The sequence below is a fragment of the Setaria italica genome, chromosome IX (assembly GCF_000263155.2).
Source record: "Setaria italica strain Yugu1 chromosome IX, Setaria_italica_v2.0, whole genome shotgun sequence".
Classification (NCBI taxonomy): Eukaryota; Viridiplantae; Streptophyta; class Magnoliopsida; order Poales; family Poaceae; genus Setaria; species Setaria italica.
This window is the reverse complement of record NC_028458.1, coordinates 3407719-3424942: the sequence shown is the minus strand read 5'-3', so window position 1 is coordinate 3424942 and position 17224 is coordinate 3407719. Positions and strand designations below refer to the sequence as shown.

The 17224-nt window shown below is 43.0% G+C and overlaps 3 protein-coding genes across 8 annotated transcripts; all 3 read left to right on the top strand.

The window, feature by feature from the left end:
* The first annotated feature begins 2091 nt into the window (after positions 1-2091).
* Positions 2092-3615, top strand: LOC111255898 (zinc finger BED domain-containing protein RICESLEEPER 2-like). Of its 2 annotated transcripts, XM_022823527.1 has the most exons (3): positions 2092-2225; positions 2354-2665; positions 3418-3615. In XM_022823527.1, exons 1-3 carry the CDS (start codon positions 2167-2169, stop codon positions 3470-3472), a joined length of 426 nt encoding a protein of 141 aa, XP_022679262.1. In that variant the 5' UTR covers positions 2092-2166; the 3' UTR covers positions 3473-3615. The 2 variants fall into 2 exon arrangements, 1 of the variants encoding a protein (XP_022679262.1); XR_002676043.1 differs by lacking the exons at positions 2092-2225; positions 2354-2665 and adding an exon at positions 3306-3342.
* A 1050-nt stretch (positions 3616-4665) lies between these two features.
* LOC101783491 lies at positions 4666-7358 on the top strand. Its single transcript, XM_004981411.2, has 4 exons — positions 4666-4873; positions 5477-6553; positions 6639-6782; positions 6880-7358. The coding sequence occupies exons 1-4, from the start codon at positions 4781-4783 to the stop codon at positions 7213-7215; spliced, it is 1650 nt and encodes a 549-aa protein (XP_004981468.1). The 5' UTR covers positions 4666-4780; the 3' UTR covers positions 7216-7358.
* Positions 7359-8317: 959 nt separating this feature from the next.
* On the top strand, positions 8318-16402 carry LOC101783890 (casein kinase 1-like protein HD16). Of its 5 annotated transcripts, none has more exons than XM_004981416.3 (17): positions 8318-8462; positions 9198-9652; positions 10707-10832; positions 10914-10987; positions 11062-11131; positions 11208-11263; positions 11338-11409; positions 11502-11596; positions 11759-11825; positions 11936-12065; positions 12146-12361; positions 12444-12574; positions 13478-13652; positions 13745-13835; positions 15019-15176; positions 15662-15850; positions 15942-16402. In XM_004981416.3, exons 2-17 carry the CDS (start codon positions 9242-9244, stop codon positions 15999-16001), a joined length of 2121 nt encoding a protein of 706 aa, XP_004981473.1. In that variant the 5' UTR covers positions 8318-8462; positions 9198-9241; the 3' UTR covers positions 16002-16402. The 5 variants fall into 5 exon arrangements, with proteins under 5 accessions (XP_004981473.1, XP_004981471.1, XP_022679014.1 ...); XM_004981414.3 differs by having other exon boundaries at positions 9190-9652; XM_022823279.1 differs by having other exon boundaries at positions 8320-8462; positions 8961-9652.
* Positions 16403-17224: the final 822 nt, after the last annotated feature.

Below are 17224 nucleotides of genomic sequence, written 5' to 3'. Positions count from 1 at the left end.
CCCTCCTCTTAAATAGAATGTATGGGTGGGGGATGGTATTGTTCTATGAGAGCCTACGAGCGGCAAGTCATGAGCGGCCACAGTGAACCACCGAAGGCCGCGATGCAAGGCTCGCAAGCGGTTGCAACAGGGCTAACACGAGTTGCGGTGCCATGCAGTGCCTCGTTCCAAGGTGGGAGGAAGTGCTGTTGACCCCCTGATTTTTTTTCTTCTATTATTTTTCTCTTTTAGTCCTTTTTCTTGAAAGTCTATAAAATATTCTCTTTAAAGATTCTTCAAAAAAGTTTTGTCAAACACTTTTGTCTTAGAAAACATGTGTTTGCATAAGTTTTCCTAATTCTTTGAAAAAAATCTGCAAAACTATGTTTAAAAATGTTTTGAATTTTTAGAGAAGTTTATCTATAATTTTTTTGAAAGGTTATCCTTGTTCTTAAACTTCCTTTACAAACCTTTTTTTATGATTTTCCTAAAAAATCATCTGTAAAGGTTTCTTTCGTTTGGGATCATTTGTGATTCTGACTCATGAAATGCCAAAAAGAAAATATATGAAGGGAACAAAAACCACTTATGATGGCTTTTCTCGTTGTTGTGGGCGCTAGCATGCTTATATCACACACATACTAATTAGAAAAGGCTCCAGCATACACGGTCAATTTCACGTTCAACCTTCATTCAGAAGCTGCGGCTCAGTTTTGAGAAGGTGAGAAGAATAAAAGTGAGGGGGGGACTCTGATAGGAAGGATGATATGCAATATATAAGTGACTAGAAAGGCAGGCTTGGCAGGAGTGGGCCTGTATCTTTTCTGTAAATTTTAAGCGAACAATTTGCGTAGGAAGATCAACAAATCAATGGACTTGACTCTTTGAGGAGTTGTTAATCTAATTTCCCCCAATCCTAAGTGCTATCTTCATGCTTTTCGTATGACATGAAACATAATCCTATGTCATCAAACCATATAAACATGCTTGAATGGATTAGCTTTTCGTCATCTCATACTAAATTTGTGTTGTCCTGTAAATATGTCCTCCAAGTAGATTCAGAGATTGACTTCTTTGAAATGCAAACGGTTGAGAATAAGCGACAGGAACAATTGTTGTGATCTTTTACGCACTATTTAATGCACACTTATTAGTAGAAAAGAAAATTAATGTGACAATGTACCTAGCTATGCTCACTTTTGCGGAGCTAACAATATGTGGCTGATCTCAAATACTCAAGATATAGATGTACACCTCCGCACAGAATAACTTTGTAGGATCTGGAAGTTCAACAATCAAGCTTATTGATCTGTGTACTGTAGTGAAAGATTGCAGCTAGAATGCTTTGCGAACCATGACAGTTATAAGGTACCATCTGCTAAATTTAATTACTCAAAGCTGCTAAGAAAATATGCTCCTCTCTATCGTAGTTCTCTGCTACTTCCTCCATCCCAAATTATGGTCGTTTTGGCTTTTTAGATTCATAGGCTTTGTTATACACTTAGATATACCCTATGTCTAGATGCATAATAATATCTATGCATCTAAAAAACTAAAATGATCTATAATTTAAAACGGAGGGAATACCTAAGAAATTTATTCTGTTATTTACATGTTATGGCACTGAGTAAACTTGCATGCACCAATAACCTGGCTGAAGGATCTCAACAACTTTAGTGTTTTTCCGAGCTCACCACCTTCCTTCTCCTGGACAGCAGGACAGGTGAGAACGGGCTCATATGGTGCAGCGACATGCTCAAGGGTATGTCACTATGAGCTGCACAAATGGAGTTAAATTTACGTTATATCATATACATGGTGCTACATAAACGGACTGTGCACATTGCTGTGTTAGGCACTGCATGCTTTGTTGAATACTTTGTAAGTAGCAGAGACAATGATTATGTTGGCGCTTGCAGTTGCTCACCGACTTGTGGATGGTGCCAGGGATCGATGGTGAAGTCGACAGGCCAGGAGCGGGTGCTGTGGCCCCCAACATCAGGAACCTAATTTGTTAGTGCATTACAACCTTTGTTCAAAATGGCAACTAGAAACACTATTAGAAGGGACATCGTGAGTTTCTATGAGGGAGAGAAAAGGAAAGCAAGGATAATCTTGCAAAGGACAAACTGTCGTGTTGCTATCACAACTGACCTTTGGACAGCTGAAAATCAAAAGAGAGGCTATATGGCAGTGACTGGACATTTTATTGATGACTCATGGACGCTTAGAAGCTGCATATTGAGGTGAATATCTTAATTCTGCTTGCTGTCCAGATTGTAGAATTATGTTCATTATGTCCAGCTAAATTATTGCTTGCTGTCCAGGACATTTTATGAACTGTTTAGCTGAATTATTGCATTGTTTGATGTAGGTTTATGTATGTGTCATGCCCCCATACAGAAGAGGTTATTTGTGATGCATTGCATAAATGCCTGCAGAGTTGGGATCTTAATCGGAGGGTATCAACTGTGACTCTTGACAATTGCAGTGCCAATGATAACATGATTGGCTTAATGGACACAAGGCTTGGGGCGGCTAATATGCTATTGAAAGGAAAATGGCTGCACATGCGGTGTTGTGCACATATTCTCAACCTCATTGTGAAAGATGGCATGGTAGTAATTGGAACTGCAGTTGCGCACATCCGAGAAAGTGTTGCTTATTGGATTGCTACTCCAAAAAGGTACGAAAAGTTTGAGAAAACTGCTCTAGATGAAAATGTTGAATTGGACAAGAAGTTGCATTTAGACTGCAAAACTAGATGGAACTCAACCTACATCATGCTTAGCATTGCTATACCTTATAGGAAGGTTTTTGAACGTTTGGGTGAGCTCGATAGGAACTATGATTGTCCAGCAGCAGATGATTGGACATTTGCTACTAATGTTTGTGAGAAATTAGGGATATTCTATGAGCTTACTGAGTTATTTTCTGGGACAAAATATGTTACAGCTAACCTGTTCTTTCCTAAAGTATGTGAGATTAAACTTAAACTCAACTCTTGGGGTCATGATGAAGATGAAACTATTAGGAACATGTCTGCTGCCATGATAGAAAAGTATGATAAGTATTGGGCTGACATCCATGGTCTTATGGCTGTTGCTGTTATTCTTGATCCACGTCTTAAGATGACAATGTTACATGCTTGCTATATTGCTCTTTTTGGAGAAGAGGCTGCTGGAAAATATGTTACAGAGGCTCAGGAATTACTTACTAGTTTAATGAAACATTATCATGTGACATACCAAGACAATGTGGCTACATTCTCTGCTGGTGCCCCCTCTACAGTTAGTGCAGCTGCTGTGTTGTCCATATTTAAAACCCTTACTGCAAATAAGAGGACTACAAGCTTTGTTAGAAGTAAGAATGAGCTTGATCGCTACTTTGAAGAGGAAACTCTTCCTCATGATGAGAATAATTATTTTGATATCCTAGGCTGGTGGAAGTTGGAGGGAGCTCGTTATCCTACTTTGAGGCTAATTGCTCGTGACATTTTGGCTATTCCAATCACCACAGTAGCTTCTGAATCGGCTTTCAGTACTAGTGGGAGGGTTTTAAGTGAGCATCGCAGTCGTCTTACTCCTAAAATGTTGGAAGCTTTGATGTGCAGTCAAAGTTGGCTTCGTCACAACCTCAAAGGTATAAAAATGTGCATTTACAATGAATTCTTTTCATTAATACATGGATTGTATACTGCAGCTACTAATGTTTGAACTTGGATGTAGATGAGGGTGATGGAAGGTTCAATAGCTTTTGGTCATGCCTTAAAGACAATGAAGAAGATCTGAAAGATGAAGAGACAGTTCTAACTACTGCGAAAAAGGACAGCAGTAGAAGGATTAACCATCCATCTTCTTTGATTCATTAAGCTGTTTGCAGTTGAACAATGTGTACTTGTATTAGTTGTATGGTAGGCTTGTAGTCCTGTACTGTATTGTTGAATGTGTGGACCGTGGTGATTGGTGAACTATTGAACTATGCTGTGTGATTTGTGATTGTGATGAATTGAGATTATGAACGTTGTGATCTATTTATATGTTAAATGTCATCCATTTATACTTCTGGCGGGTATGTGGGCATGCCCGCGAGCAAAATATGCCCGCGGATAGCGGGCGCGGGCGCATAGTGCTGCCCGTGGCGGGTGGCGGGCGCGGGTGCGGGCGCGGATATATTGTCGCGGGTGCGGGTTTGTGGTTTGTATATCCGCGCGGGTTTTACCCGTTGCCATTTTTATCTGTGACGACCATAATTTGCTTGGAGATGTAACAAAAGAGGAAAAAAAGGATTACTATTTCACATGGTCACTTTGGACGGTTCACATGAAGTTTCACGAAGTATTTGCGCAACTAATATTGACAGATGTCATTATTGTATAAAACTTTTGATGGATTTATGTGGACCAATCATTTTAATGGATGAAGAATATATAAAATTTATTTTTTAATAAAATAATAATTTACGTGCGAATTAGTGAACACTTTATTTTGTTATGAGCAATTTGCATATAAACACACTTTAGGGGTATTACAAATATTTCTTACACAGTCTACAGCCTACAGTTTCACAGCTCCTCTAACCAAACGGTCTTTTAGTTTTCCTACAGCTGCTTTTACACAGCTCATAGCTCACAGCAGTTTTTCCAAAAACCACACCCCAACCAAACACACCTGTCCGGGCCCAGTCCAAAGTCCAATCGTCCAAGGCTCCAAGCCCCTCGCAAGCTCGCAGCTCGCACCCACCCATCGTTCCCTTTCCGCAAGCCGACCGGCCGGCAGGCCGGCGACCGCCGCCTTCGCCGATGGCCTCAGAGACGCATCCTAGCCGCCATCGCCGGCTTCGGAAGGCCTCAGATCTCTCTACTGTCACCACCGCCTCCCCACTCTCCAAACGAGTACACCCTCCGTCACTCTCCGGTTCTTCAAATTTTAGATCTGTCACGATCTATTCGTAGAAATTCTCATGATTTATAGATGAGGTCTCCATTGAAGCACTTATATCCAAGTTCAAAATCATGGATCAATTACACTGCAGAGCCGCCAGTTTTTTCTATTTTATTTTGGATTGGCCGTCCCACCAAACTCTGGAATACAGTACCACTGTTGTTCCTCGAAAAAAAAGACTACACTGTAAATAAAGATGATCATTTTAGCTACAGGACTGTTAGTTTAGTATCTTTGGTCGATTTAGGACTACTCTTGTCATTACCTTGTTCATACAATTGCTCATAATTTTTAGGTGGAACTGTAGAAGTAATATGGGATTTGCCTTGGACTTAAGCTTTGGAATAGTGCAGTAGCCGCCTCTAGGCTTTGTGCATCCCACAACACCAAGGCTGGAACAATTTCCTTTATATTAATAAATAGTAATATGAGATTGAGGTCTTAATTTGTGGTCTTGATAATTATTTGTAAAGATAGTGGCCCACTTAGGTGTCGTGGCTTCTATATTCTGCATTCACTGACTATAATTCCATGTCTCTAACAAATGAAACTAGATTCGTATGGGCAAGAAAGATGACAGTTATGAGGACAGGATCAGCACCTTACCAGAGGAGATACTACTCATCATCGTCCGCAAGCTAGACACACGCACAACAATAACAACCATCATCCTTTCGAAGCGATGGCGTGATCTTCCTCGATGCTTGCCAACATCCTATAACCTCGCTGCTGATGACCTCCTCCCACCACGCTACCACCGCCTGAAGCGCCTTACCATTGAGGCTAAGGCAGCGTACGAGGCAGAGAAGAATGTGCACAAGCTGACTGACATCTATGCCATCAAGGCTCGGCATGAGCGTTGGATGACCAAGATCAGACCACTCACAGCCATCCTAGAACGCTACGAGCGTCGGGCCATGCGACGCTATGTCAAGCAGGTGAATGCATTTCTTCTGGCTCCAAAGGATGTGCGTCAACGCCGGCCTGTCCAGAAGCTGAGACTCCAAATGCTAGGGCGTTGGCATCAGAATATTGATGAATGGATCACCACAGCCATTGCCAAGTGGGATGTTGAGGATTTTGAGCTTGTTGTTGATGGCTACTGCCTGTACTATGACCTCAAGCAGCTGGATGCATACCGGAACTTGCGGCTCAAGCGGCTTGCGCTGTCCAATTGCCAGGGTATTTGTGCATGGAACTGCCTGACAGTAAAGAGGCTCACCAAACTCTCATTGGGTGAAGCTTCATATATTGGATTGGTCAATGATATTCTTGCAAACTGTGTGCAGCTAACTGATTTCAGGGTCGCATCTTCAAGTTTTTACCGAGCTAAATTTCTTATCTTTGCCCCATCATCAAAATTAAAGAATCTACAAGTGGACAGGTGCAACTTTGGGAAAATCTGTCTGATCTCGCTACCTTGTCTTGAAACTTTTGTTTGCCGCGGTCGCCCTACCAAGTTATCCTATGGTGAGGTGCCTCAGCTCAGGCGTGTGAGCTTGGACTACTTACAAACTGAGGATAACGACATAGATGATGAATCTGGTTCCAGGAGGACATATCCACCGAGCAAATTCTTCAAAAGGACCCCGCAACTAGATTGCCTTGTTCTGCAGTTTAAAGGGACCCAGGTGAGTAATCATCTCTTATACAAACTAGTTGTGTTAACCTGTCATTGCCATGTAAAAACCGTTGTCTATATATTTGTGTATGCAGATGTGGATCGAACCATTTGCTGTTCTCAGCGAGTTCAGTCAGCTCAAGAAGCTGTTCATCGCAAATGTCCCGGCGAACTGGGATGTACTATGGATTCTCCTACTGCTCGATGCAACACCAGCCTTGGAGTCATTCCATGTTCATGTATGTTGTTTCCTGGCCACTTAACTTACTGAAAACAGGTGCGCTTAAGTGTTTGGAAATAATTGCAAACCCAACTTGTTCTGAAATCTGAATGCAGATTGACAACAGCTCAGAAGAGAGAAGTGCTGGTGATCTCTGCGCCAGTCTGGACGTTGGTGCACGGCAGGATCGGTACCGTCGTCTGAAGGAGCTTGTCGTGGCCGGCTTCGAAGGACTAGGATGGCAAACCAGCTTTGTCAGGCTGATCATGAAGAGATCGCCACTGCTGAGGCGCGTTCACCTGCTGGACGGGGAGGTCAGGGACGACGAGCGGGAGCTGGGGGCACTGCAGATCGTCCCACGCCGCCGGGAGTGGCACGAGTGCGAGCGAGCTGAGGTGCTCGATGACCTCACGGCTGCATTTCGCTGGCCGCCTCAAATAATTCTGGAATGAGTTGGAGAGCTTCTTTCTTTCTTGTGCCAGTAAAATCACATCAAACATTGTTAATTTGGTTTGAATTAAGAAGAATGTAAAATTGTATGTATGGCTTGTGCTTTACTTTGCTTGGCGATGCAAAGGATGCTGCTAGCTGCTCAGATTCCATGGTTATTCACGGAACCATGTGGCTTAGACTCGTTGAAGAACCGGTGCTGCTTGGCTTGACTTTGTGTGATCACCGATTGCTCGCACCATCTGAAAAGATCTTTGTGAAATTCAGTACACGCACCGCGGCTGATTAGTTGACCGTTTGACGCTGGCTGAACAGTAAAACACGGCATTGCTTTTTGAACAACCCGTAGTAAAACATTCCACAAACACGTGCAAACACAACTGTCTAACTTCCGCGTTTTCAAATGAAGTAACGATTTTCGGCACTCCTAGCGCTCCGGGCGTCCGATGTACGTCAAAATAAAATATTTGCAATATTGTAAATTTATGGTTGCAACATTAAAAAATATACGAAAAATAACTACGCCGTTCGTCTCTAGAATAGAAAATTCTCGCTGCAACATGAACACTATATTTCATGCAATATTTAGTGTGAAACATGCAGAAATAATAGTTGCAACATCGATACTTAACTATTACAACATATGTCGAGCCGTCCGATTTTTTTTAAATATTCGGACTTCAGTTTATGTAGCATTACCGTAAGATTTTTCAGGTACTACTACGCGTATGCCGTTGAATTTTCTAGGTGCAGCTACGCGTATGAACTTTGTACGGACTTTAGACTTTTTTTTAAAAAAATTGATCTCTGAAGTAACCACAGGAATTCTCACGGCACGGGTTTAACTCCAGCAGGAGGGAAAATCCCTGAGTTCCAAATGGGAGCCCCTGTACTGTAGAAATTCAACCTGGTCAAGCGCAGCACCAGACATGGCCCACATGTCAAGGACGGCCAGCGCCCTCTCCGTCAATTTAAGAGAATTCCGCAACTGCCGTGTAGGGCCCACCGGTCGGCGGCCCAGGACACCCGGCCCCACGCCCAGTCTCGTGCCACCTCCATCTGCATGAGTTGAGTTGCTGCGGCACACACCGGGCGCTGCTCCCACCACGACAAGCGCGAGACAGAGAGGGAGGGAGCGCTCCGCTCCGCAGTTTCTGCCCCCGGTCGCCACGCCCCGCTGCACGGCTCCCGAGGCGCCGCGCCACGGCCGCCGCCATCGCCATCGCCGCGCCGCGGGGACGCCGCCGATGTAAGTCTCTCTTCGCTGCTGCTCCACCGCCGCGCGCCCTCCATTTCCCCCGTCCCCACATTGTTTCTCCCGTTTTTTTTTGATCCGCGTGCGTGGCGGCGGTTCCCGGTTTCCGCACGATCGGATCGTTCGTCGGGCGTCCGCTGGTACGTGGGCGCGATCCGATGGGGGTTTGCTGGCCTGATTCGGTAACCGGCGGCGGATTCGGCCCGGGAAATGCTTCGGCTCTGATGATAAGATGCTTGCCGCGCGGTTGCATCAATGCGGATTCAGGAGAAATGCGCGGTTTGGGTGGGATTGGCGCACTGAGACGGGTTTTCATTAGTCTACAAGTGATTTTGCTCCCGATTGGCGGTAATCTGGGGGTAGAAGGTGGAATTTTCCTGGTGGAGTCCCCCTGGGAGGCATCGGGTGATGGGGATGCCGCCTCTTCCTTTTCTGCCGATGGCGGCATTCGATTCCTAATCCTCTTAAAGGACCTTGGTGATTGGAAAGCAGGTAGTGTCTTTAAGGCGGTTCGCGATGGCGATGAAGGCCCCAGTTTGATTCTTCCCCCCACTTTTGTCCACCTGAACTGGTCACTGTTTGGTTTCCACGCCGTGGTGAAGGAACACAAGTCTTGAGCAGTTGAGCTGAAATTCAGATGTTTACTGATTTAGTTTCACCCAGGGTTTTCCTTTGATTAGTGAATTTATTCTTCTCTGTTGGGGTATTTTTGCATGTGGAGATTCGAAGGAGTGCCGAAGGATGTAAAGCCGGCCTGAATTGATGGAGGGATAATGCCAGAGTTGCGAAGTGGTGCTCGGAGAGGTCTGAGGTCAAACAAGGTTGACAACATCCAGGCGGCAGACCCAGTTGGGAGTCCGGCAGTGCCAGCTCCACGAGGGCGGGCTGCAAGGCGTGGAGGTGCTGCGGCTGGTAGAGTTAACAAAGCAGCTGCTAAGGGAAGAGGGAGGTCTTCTCCTGAACATAGAGGGAAGAGGCTCAAGGCTATTGATTTGCAGACTGATCTGCGTTGCAAGAACCTCCCTGAAGCTGTTGCTGTTGAGGCAGTTATCGGCACAGCCCAGGAGGGCCTTTGTTTGAGCAAGGTAGCTGACCGGGCTGCCAGCTTAAGAATGGATGGTGATAGTGCGGACAAATTTGCAGCTGCTGAGGATGACGCCACGGCAACCCCGGTTCCTGAGAGGGTATGACTTCTCTTTTCCTGATGTATCATTTGGTAGATTGATCGATGAAGTGTTGTACTTATATCCCTTTACAAAGCCTTTTACTTGTATTATTTGGTCTAGTTGTTTTGTTGGTTCGGTAGTTCCATCATATTGAGATTGTATTATTTATTGAATTTCACATGTGTCCTTCTGCTGTATCAGATAGACTTGTTTTCACTGCCAACATGCTTCTCTTGTGCTGTATCTGTTACCCATAGAATGTAGCATGTAATTTTAGGTACCCATTGCTATATGTTGGACACAGTACATGTTTATTTCATACAAACACAAATAACAAAACTGAAGTGAGAACTTACCACGGTGATGATCCATCTGAATGGTGAAGAGGAACAAAATTGTAGGCTTCTTCAGTGTGCTTGAGAGGTTGCATTTTTTATTTGCATTAGAGGAATCTAGGAAATGTTGCTTGCATAGTACTATTTGGTCTTCGTACTGGAACTGGTAACATTGATGAGAGAAATCAAGTTCTCAATGGTTGGACCGTACCATCACAGTATTTTTGGTTTTTTATCAGGAAGTAATGAGAGTAAAGAACTATCACAAGGACCTGGAAGAAGTGGAAATAATATACATAAATTTTCCTGGATTAGTGGTTTTGTTGCTGTTGTATTTCAGTGATTACTGAAACAGTTTGTTACACTACTCCTCAGCTACTCTCTCTTAGGGAATACAGTAGGCATTGATTTTTCAGTGACTGTATAGCAGAGAGATTGTATTCCCCCTTTTGGGACAAAATTGTAAAGATTTGGCTAGCACATTCAGTTCACCACATTTACATTTTTAGAAATGGACACTGAAGACACATTCACTTGGCGAAACAATGTCTTTCTTGCAGAAATAGGTTGCTAATTTTCTATTTTTACCTCAGTTTTCCATTTCTTTACCGATCCATATTGTTACTTACCTGTAAAACCATGTTATGATGTATACTTCTACTGCTATGAATTAAGCAAATATACTACAGTTTTTTTTTTGTGTGTGTTTTGAGGTAACACCTATACAACCGTTGCAGGTTCAAGTAGGTAATTCCCCAGAATATTTAACTGGTAGAAAGTTAGGCAAAGGCGGCTTTGGCCAGGTCTGTGTTGGAAAAAGAGTATCTGGTGGATCTTCTCGTATGGGTTCTGATGCATACGAGGTTCCTTCTTTTACCTCTTTCAGATGAACACTGAAGTTCTATTTAGTGCACCATTCAAACATCTGGGTGAATATCCTGTAGGTTGCACTGAAATTCGAGCATCGAAGTAGTAAGGGATGCAACTATGCCCCCCCATATGAGTGGCAGGTTTATCAGTAAGAACCTACACAATCCTCCTAAATTTCACATTATTCTCTGTGGACAATGATCCATTATTTTGTCTTACCAGAACTCTCAACGGTTGTTATGGCATTCCATCAGTCCACTATAAGGGTCGCCAGGGAGACTACTACATTCTTGTGAGTTAATTATTAACTGCGAAATGTATCCAAACTTAATTGGACATTTTATTGAATCAGGATTCTAAAATTTCAGGTAATGGATATGCTTGGTTCTAGCCTCTGGGACCTTTGGAATTCTGTAGGACAGGCGTAAGTATCTTGTCAATCTGCTTACCTTGTTCATATGCTTTCTTACTCCCTACTGATATAAACATCTCCAACAGGATGTCTCCTCATATGGTTGCTTGTATTGCTGTTGAGGCCATATCAATTCTTGAGAAACTTCACTCAAAAGGGTAACCTGAATGCATTTTATAATTATCCTAAGATGCATGGATTTTACAAAGCTTTTGATGCTAACAGTCACATGGTCTCCTATCATTGTCAGCTTTGTACATGGTGATGTGAAACCAGAGAACTTTTTGCTTGGTCAGCCTGGATCACCTGATGAAAAGAAGCTTTTCCTGATTGATCTTGGTTTAGGTATCCTCTTGTTTAAAATAATTTCATGTCTTTGTGAAGATAGTCGTCTCACATTCTTGAGACGTTATGGCCTTCAGTAGTTGGCATTGGCTATTTAATCATGTGTGTTTTATGTCCCACTGACCTTTTCCACACTGTTATGTTAATGTTAAAATTATGCAGCATCCAAGTGGAAAGAAGCAGCATCTGGCAAGCATGTTCAATATGATCAGAGGCCAGATATCTTTAGGTTAGCTAGATCTTGTATGCATGTTACTGTGCTGGCTTCTCCGTATTAAATTGTGTCACCTCCTAATATAACTAATAACTAATAACTAATCTCCTCTTTACATTTTGCAGGGGAACAATTAGATATGCTAGTGTCCATGCTCATTTAGGTCGTACTGGTAGTAGGAGGGATGATCTGGAGTCACTGGCATACACCCTTATTTTTTTAATAAGAGGAAGATTGCCTTGGCAAGGCTACCAGGTAGCCTTTGACATGCTCAGTAGTGTCAACATCTTCTGTTCTGTCTTCGGACCTATTTTTGCTAACGATTTAATATGCAGGGAGATAACAAGAGTTTTCTTGTTTGTAAGAAGAAAATGGCCACTTCTCCAGAGATCCTGTGTTGCTTCTGTCCAGCTCCATTCAAACATTTTCTTGAGATGGTCACCAATATGAAATTTGATGAAGAGCCAAATTACCCAAAGCTTGTTTCTCTTTTTGATGGTTTAATTGAAGGGCCTGCTTCAAGACCCATCAGAATTGATGGAGCTCTAAAGGTCTGCACTGCTGTGGTCACATAAATTCTTGTTTATTTTGCTTGTATCAGTTTTGGTCATGGATCTGTTGTGCAAACTATAGGTTGGACAGAAACGTGGAAGAACACTTGCAAATCTTGAGGATGACGAACAACCTAAGAAGAAAGTTAGATTGGGGAGCCCAGCAACTCAATGGATATCAGTTTATAATGCTAGGCGGCCCATGAAGCAGAGGTAAGTGCACTTAAATATGCAAGCGCCACAAAGTTCTTATCTTTTATGTTTGTGTATCCAAACACAGTATCTTCTATAGGCTGTGATGTCATATTTCCTTTGCCTTTTAAGATGGTCTGTTCTAGACTAAGCGCTTCCAATGCTGACAGCACACGGTGTCACCGTAGGACTGGAATCCGGATGTTGGTTTGTTTGTTTCATTTATCATAATGTGATACATTTGAATAAACAATTAGTATCTCATGAGGCTTCTTATTGTTTCGCTGCTATTGAAATTCAGCTTGGGCTATCCCCTGTACCATACAGATCATCCATACCTTGTTACAACCATGCTTTACTTTCTCTGAGAAAGTGTTTTTTATGCCCTGCTTTTCCTTTATCAAAATAGTAACCAACATGTTTTCACAACATAACATAAACGCAGGAGGAAACTAGAGCTGAAACTTAGCGATGTTAGGGTTTTCATTCCTGATACCAAGAACATTTTTAGATGATATCAAGCATATGATGGGATTCATGAGACTACATTCTTAAGCATTGGATAACTCTAGCTGAATTAATCAGGATATCTTTTTGGTCATGTTTGGGATAGCGCTAGTGTCAACTCCCCTTTAACTGTCATATATCCTGCATGACCTTAATTGCCCACATTTTCCTGGCAAAAGCAGCAATCAACATTGCTGTACAATTTAAAATTAAAGTGCTACAAGCTACTTGAAATGATGTTCAATCTAAGCTTGTGCAGTTCCTATTTCTGTGTATGCACGCGTTCTTGCTCTTTAGTTTGAAATGTATGAAGTGCCCCAGTTACTCAGCTGTTGATTCATATTTCTACCTCTTTTCCCTAATTAAATATTATTGTTTAAATTTGATTGTAAAATACATTGCTTCTTTCGTCTTTAGATATCATTATAATGTAGCTGATTCAAGGCTGCACCAGCATATAGAAAAAGGTAATCAAGATGGCTTGTATATCAGTTCTGTGGCTTCTTCAGCAAACTTTTGGGCTCTCATCATGGATGCTGGGACTGGGTTTTGTTCCCAAGTTTATGAGCTCTCACAAATGTTTCTGCACAAGGTGCACTATCATCTCTTTGTTTGCCTCTGTCCTTCCCTCCGTCCCTCTCTCCCTCCATCCATCTCCTGATTCCATCTTGTGTATGTTTTCAGGAGTGGATTACGGAGCAGTGGGAGAAGAATTATTACATTACAGCAATAGCTGGAGCAACCAATGGAAGTTCCTTGGTTGTAATGTCCAAAGGTTTGTTGATTATCTTTTCTGTACTAAACACTACTCTAATTAGGTCCGCTTTCTTCTGTGGAAAAGGAACAATTACAGTGAAACAAGAGTTGAGCAGAACCTATTGTGCACCGAAGTTATGTGCCTTGCATATTTGACTCAGTGTGGCATCAGTTGTAATCATTTATGCGATATTTAGGTGAGGGGTGCTGTTGTGAAAGTTTTAGAGTGTGGTTGAAACTTGAATTACATTCTGAGAATTCGGTATCTAAATCTTCCTATATAAGCATGGTCTTGTAGGTAAAGAGGATCCTGTGTGGACATGATGCCCCTTTATTATTTTCTGGGATATCATGGGTGTTTCCTGCTCAACTATGATATGCCTATTTTTTGTTTTGTTGTAGTAAGCTACTAAGCTTATACTGAATGCCATAGAGATTTTAAAACCATGGCTGCTTGGGAAGTACTACCTCTGTTCGTCTTTAGTAGGCGTATTAGGATTCTGTTCATTTTTAGTAGGCATTTTAGGATTTGAGAAAATCTTTAGAGTTATACTTTGACCATCAATTTATCTTACAACATATCATTATTTGCTACAAAATCAACGTTATGTTAAAAGATATCTGAAATATGAACACTCATACACTAAGAATGTATATAATTTGCCTAATTGTTGGTCAATATTTATGAAGCTTATCCTAATACACCTACTAAAAACGAGCGGAGGGAGTAATGTGGTCATCTATAGTGTGGAATGCAAATAATCAGATAACCTTTCCTGTTTTACCATGATGTTTAGGCCTAGGCTTCCAAATGCAGTTTTGAGGTAGACTAAAACCGCTACATGCACTCCATATTTCTAGGCCTTGTATGGTGTCATTAGCCTATTATTTGTCAGAATTGTAGAAGGTTGCCACAGCATCGCGGGAAACATATTATGCCCCCATATTAATTGTTATATACCGGTTCTTGCTAATACTAGTTTGCCGTTGGCCATAACTCTGATAAACGACCTGCTAGTGTTTGCTAATGTTAGTTTACTTTTAGTCAAAGTTCTAATATACTAGTGATAAACTGATGGTATGAGTAGTTTTCTATTTCCGAGCGTTGACAGGATGTCTGTGTACTGTGCATTCCTTGTGAACTGTTGGTGTCTTTTCTTCCACATGATATTGTTCTGACATGGTATGCCTCATCACTACAGGAACTCCTTACACACAGCAGTCATACAAAGTCAGTGAATCATTTCCTTATAAGTGGATTAATAAAAAATGGAAAGAAGGTTTTCATGTAACATCTATGGCTACTGCTGGGAATCGCTGGGGAGTGGTCATGTCCAGGAATTCGGGCTACGCTACTCAGGTTACATATCTACCTGAATTTATCATTTTTTTAGAATACAAAGCTGTATTTTGTAGTTTGTTTTTTGCAATACATCATATGGAATGATTATCGCGTTTTTGATGAATTTTGTGGCTCCTCACGTGTCAAGTAGCTTCATCTGTGCTATAACCTCCATCTTTCACTATGTTTGGAGTTGATTGAGCATCAATTCCCCTCATCTGTTTTTGTTTGCTCTGGGGAAATTAATTTGATGAAACTTTTGCTGGCAATAATCATCCCCCTCACCCCCCATCCCAAGGTCAACCTTGTCTGAGAGCAAGGGTCGATAGCACCTTAGACTTGTGAAAACGATCTATGACACATTACTGCATATATATGCTATGCATTTTAATTTTATAATTCAGATGACTGCAACCTTCTGTTCCACTTTTAGCCTTGCATGCAAAATACCCAATCTGTAAACGTATGCCTCCCAACAAAACTGAATCTGCCATCAAACACAGGTTGTGGAGTTGGACTTTCTGTATCCTAGTGAAGGGATCCATCATCGATGGGAGACTGGTTACAGAATAACATCAACTGCAGCTACACCCGACCAAGCTGCGTTTATCTTGAGCATACCGAAGAGGAAACCAATGGACGAGACGCAAGAAACTCTTCGGACTTCCGCCTTCCCCAGCAACCATGTAAAGGTATATATTTGCATCCATGATTCATACATTTCGCAAACCAATTTCCTAGAGTTTTCTTTCTCTCCGGCAATCTAACATTGAAAAAAAATAGGAAAAATGGGTGAAGAACCTGTACATTAGCTCGATCTGCTATGGCCGAACTGTGTGCTGACGGCTACGTCGAAGCTCCAAGGTGAAGACGCTCGAGTTTCCAGCGGAGGCTGAAGACCTGCAGGACGGAACAAACTTCCACATATAGCATCGGATTGCAAATGGCTGGCATTGGCCTCTTGCAATATCCTACTCTAATTGTAAAGGATCGTATGCGATGCTGTATCAGATGTGAACCTTGTCCACAAGCTAGGATCATATTTGGCAGTATTTGTTAGATGTGCTTTGTCCATTTACCAGTAGCACATTTAGCTTTGGCGATGTGCCGGTATATGATTCAGCTCGTATCTGCCCTTCTTCTCGATGGGTACCTGCACACTCTGAACAGGAAAAACGCAAGTTTTGACAAATTGGCTATACCATAATGAAAAGCGCAAAGGTGAATCATTTCGTTTCTGGCGATAATTTGCCCAAAGTCTAGAGATTCAAAGTTTTGATACAATTACTGTAACGAATTATGTCGCCTAAAAGGAAACACTGCGTCCATTTATGCTGAAGATTTTACAGAAGTACAGAAATTCCCACGGGGATGGGCGCTCGACTAAACACGGCGCGCATCAGTACGCCCAACAGTACGAAAAGTTCGTGGGGTACTGGTAACACCTGGACGCCCTCCTGACCATCTGCATCTCCCCGTCCCCGGCGGCGCGCGTTGCCTCCACTGCCGTCACGACGGCCATTGGCGGCGGCGGCGGCGGCCCGTGGGGGTGGGGGCTCGTGCCGATGTTGTGCAGCGTGTGGCCGTCATTGCCGTCGGCGATGAGCAGGTAGAGGAACCTTCGGGCCGGCGCAGCACGCGTCGGCGCCCGCGCCACCGCCATGGATCGATCTGAAGCCGACCTTGCCTCTCGCAATCGAGTCCATGGATTGTGTCTGTACACGAGCGATTGATTCGTGCACGGACGGTGCGCGCCTCGGAACAAAACGCAAATCCAACGGTCCAAGTCCAACTAACTGAACACGTGATGAGAAAAGGAAAATCCCGGACCGCTTACCCTTTTCGGCGAAGAAATTGTTCGACTCCTCTCTCCTTCGTGCCGCGTCAGGATTCACTGCCGCCATGGCGCGTCAGAATTGCCATAGTGGGGGGTGGGGGGTGGGGGGGGGGGGGGGGGGGGGGGCCCGGGGGGAGGGGGATCCAACAACAATAGTCATTAGATAACTTAACCACTAACCCATATCAGGGGGGATCCTTCTCAGTGGTCTGGTGGAGTGAACCTTACA

Coding starts and splice junctions, on each gene's coding strand:
- LOC111255898 (XM_022823527.1), top strand. CDS start 2,167: ATGGCAGTGACTGGACATTTTATTGATGACTCATGGACGCTTAGAAGC. Junction 2,226..2,353: donor CTTAGAAGCTGCATATTGAG/GTGAATATCTTA, acceptor TGTTTGATGTAG/GTTTATGTATGTGTCATGCC. Junction 2,666..3,417: donor TGGATTGCTACTCCAAAAAG/GTACGAAAAGTT, acceptor TTGATATCCTAG/GCTGGTGGAAGTTGGAGGGA.
- LOC101783491 (XM_004981411.2), top strand. CDS start 4,781: ATGGCCTCAGAGACGCATCCTAGCCGCCATCGCCGGCTTCGGAAGGCC. Junction 6,554..6,638: donor TGCAGTTTAAAGGGACCCAG/GTGAGTAATCAT, acceptor TTGTGTATGCAG/ATGTGGATCGAACCATTTGC. Junction 6,783..6,879: donor TGGAGTCATTCCATGTTCAT/GTATGTTGTTTC, acceptor ATCTGAATGCAG/ATTGACAACAGCTCAGAAGA.
- LOC101783890 (XM_004981416.3), top strand. CDS start 9,242: ATGCCAGAGTTGCGAAGTGGTGCTCGGAGAGGTCTGAGGTCAAACAAG. Junction 11,132..11,207: donor AGGGAGACTACTACATTCTT/GTGAGTTAATTA, acceptor CTAAAATTTCAG/GTAATGGATATGCTTGGTTC. Junction 11,410..11,501: donor GAGAAACTTCACTCAAAAGG/GTAACCTGAATG, acceptor TATCATTGTCAG/CTTTGTACATGGTGATGTGA.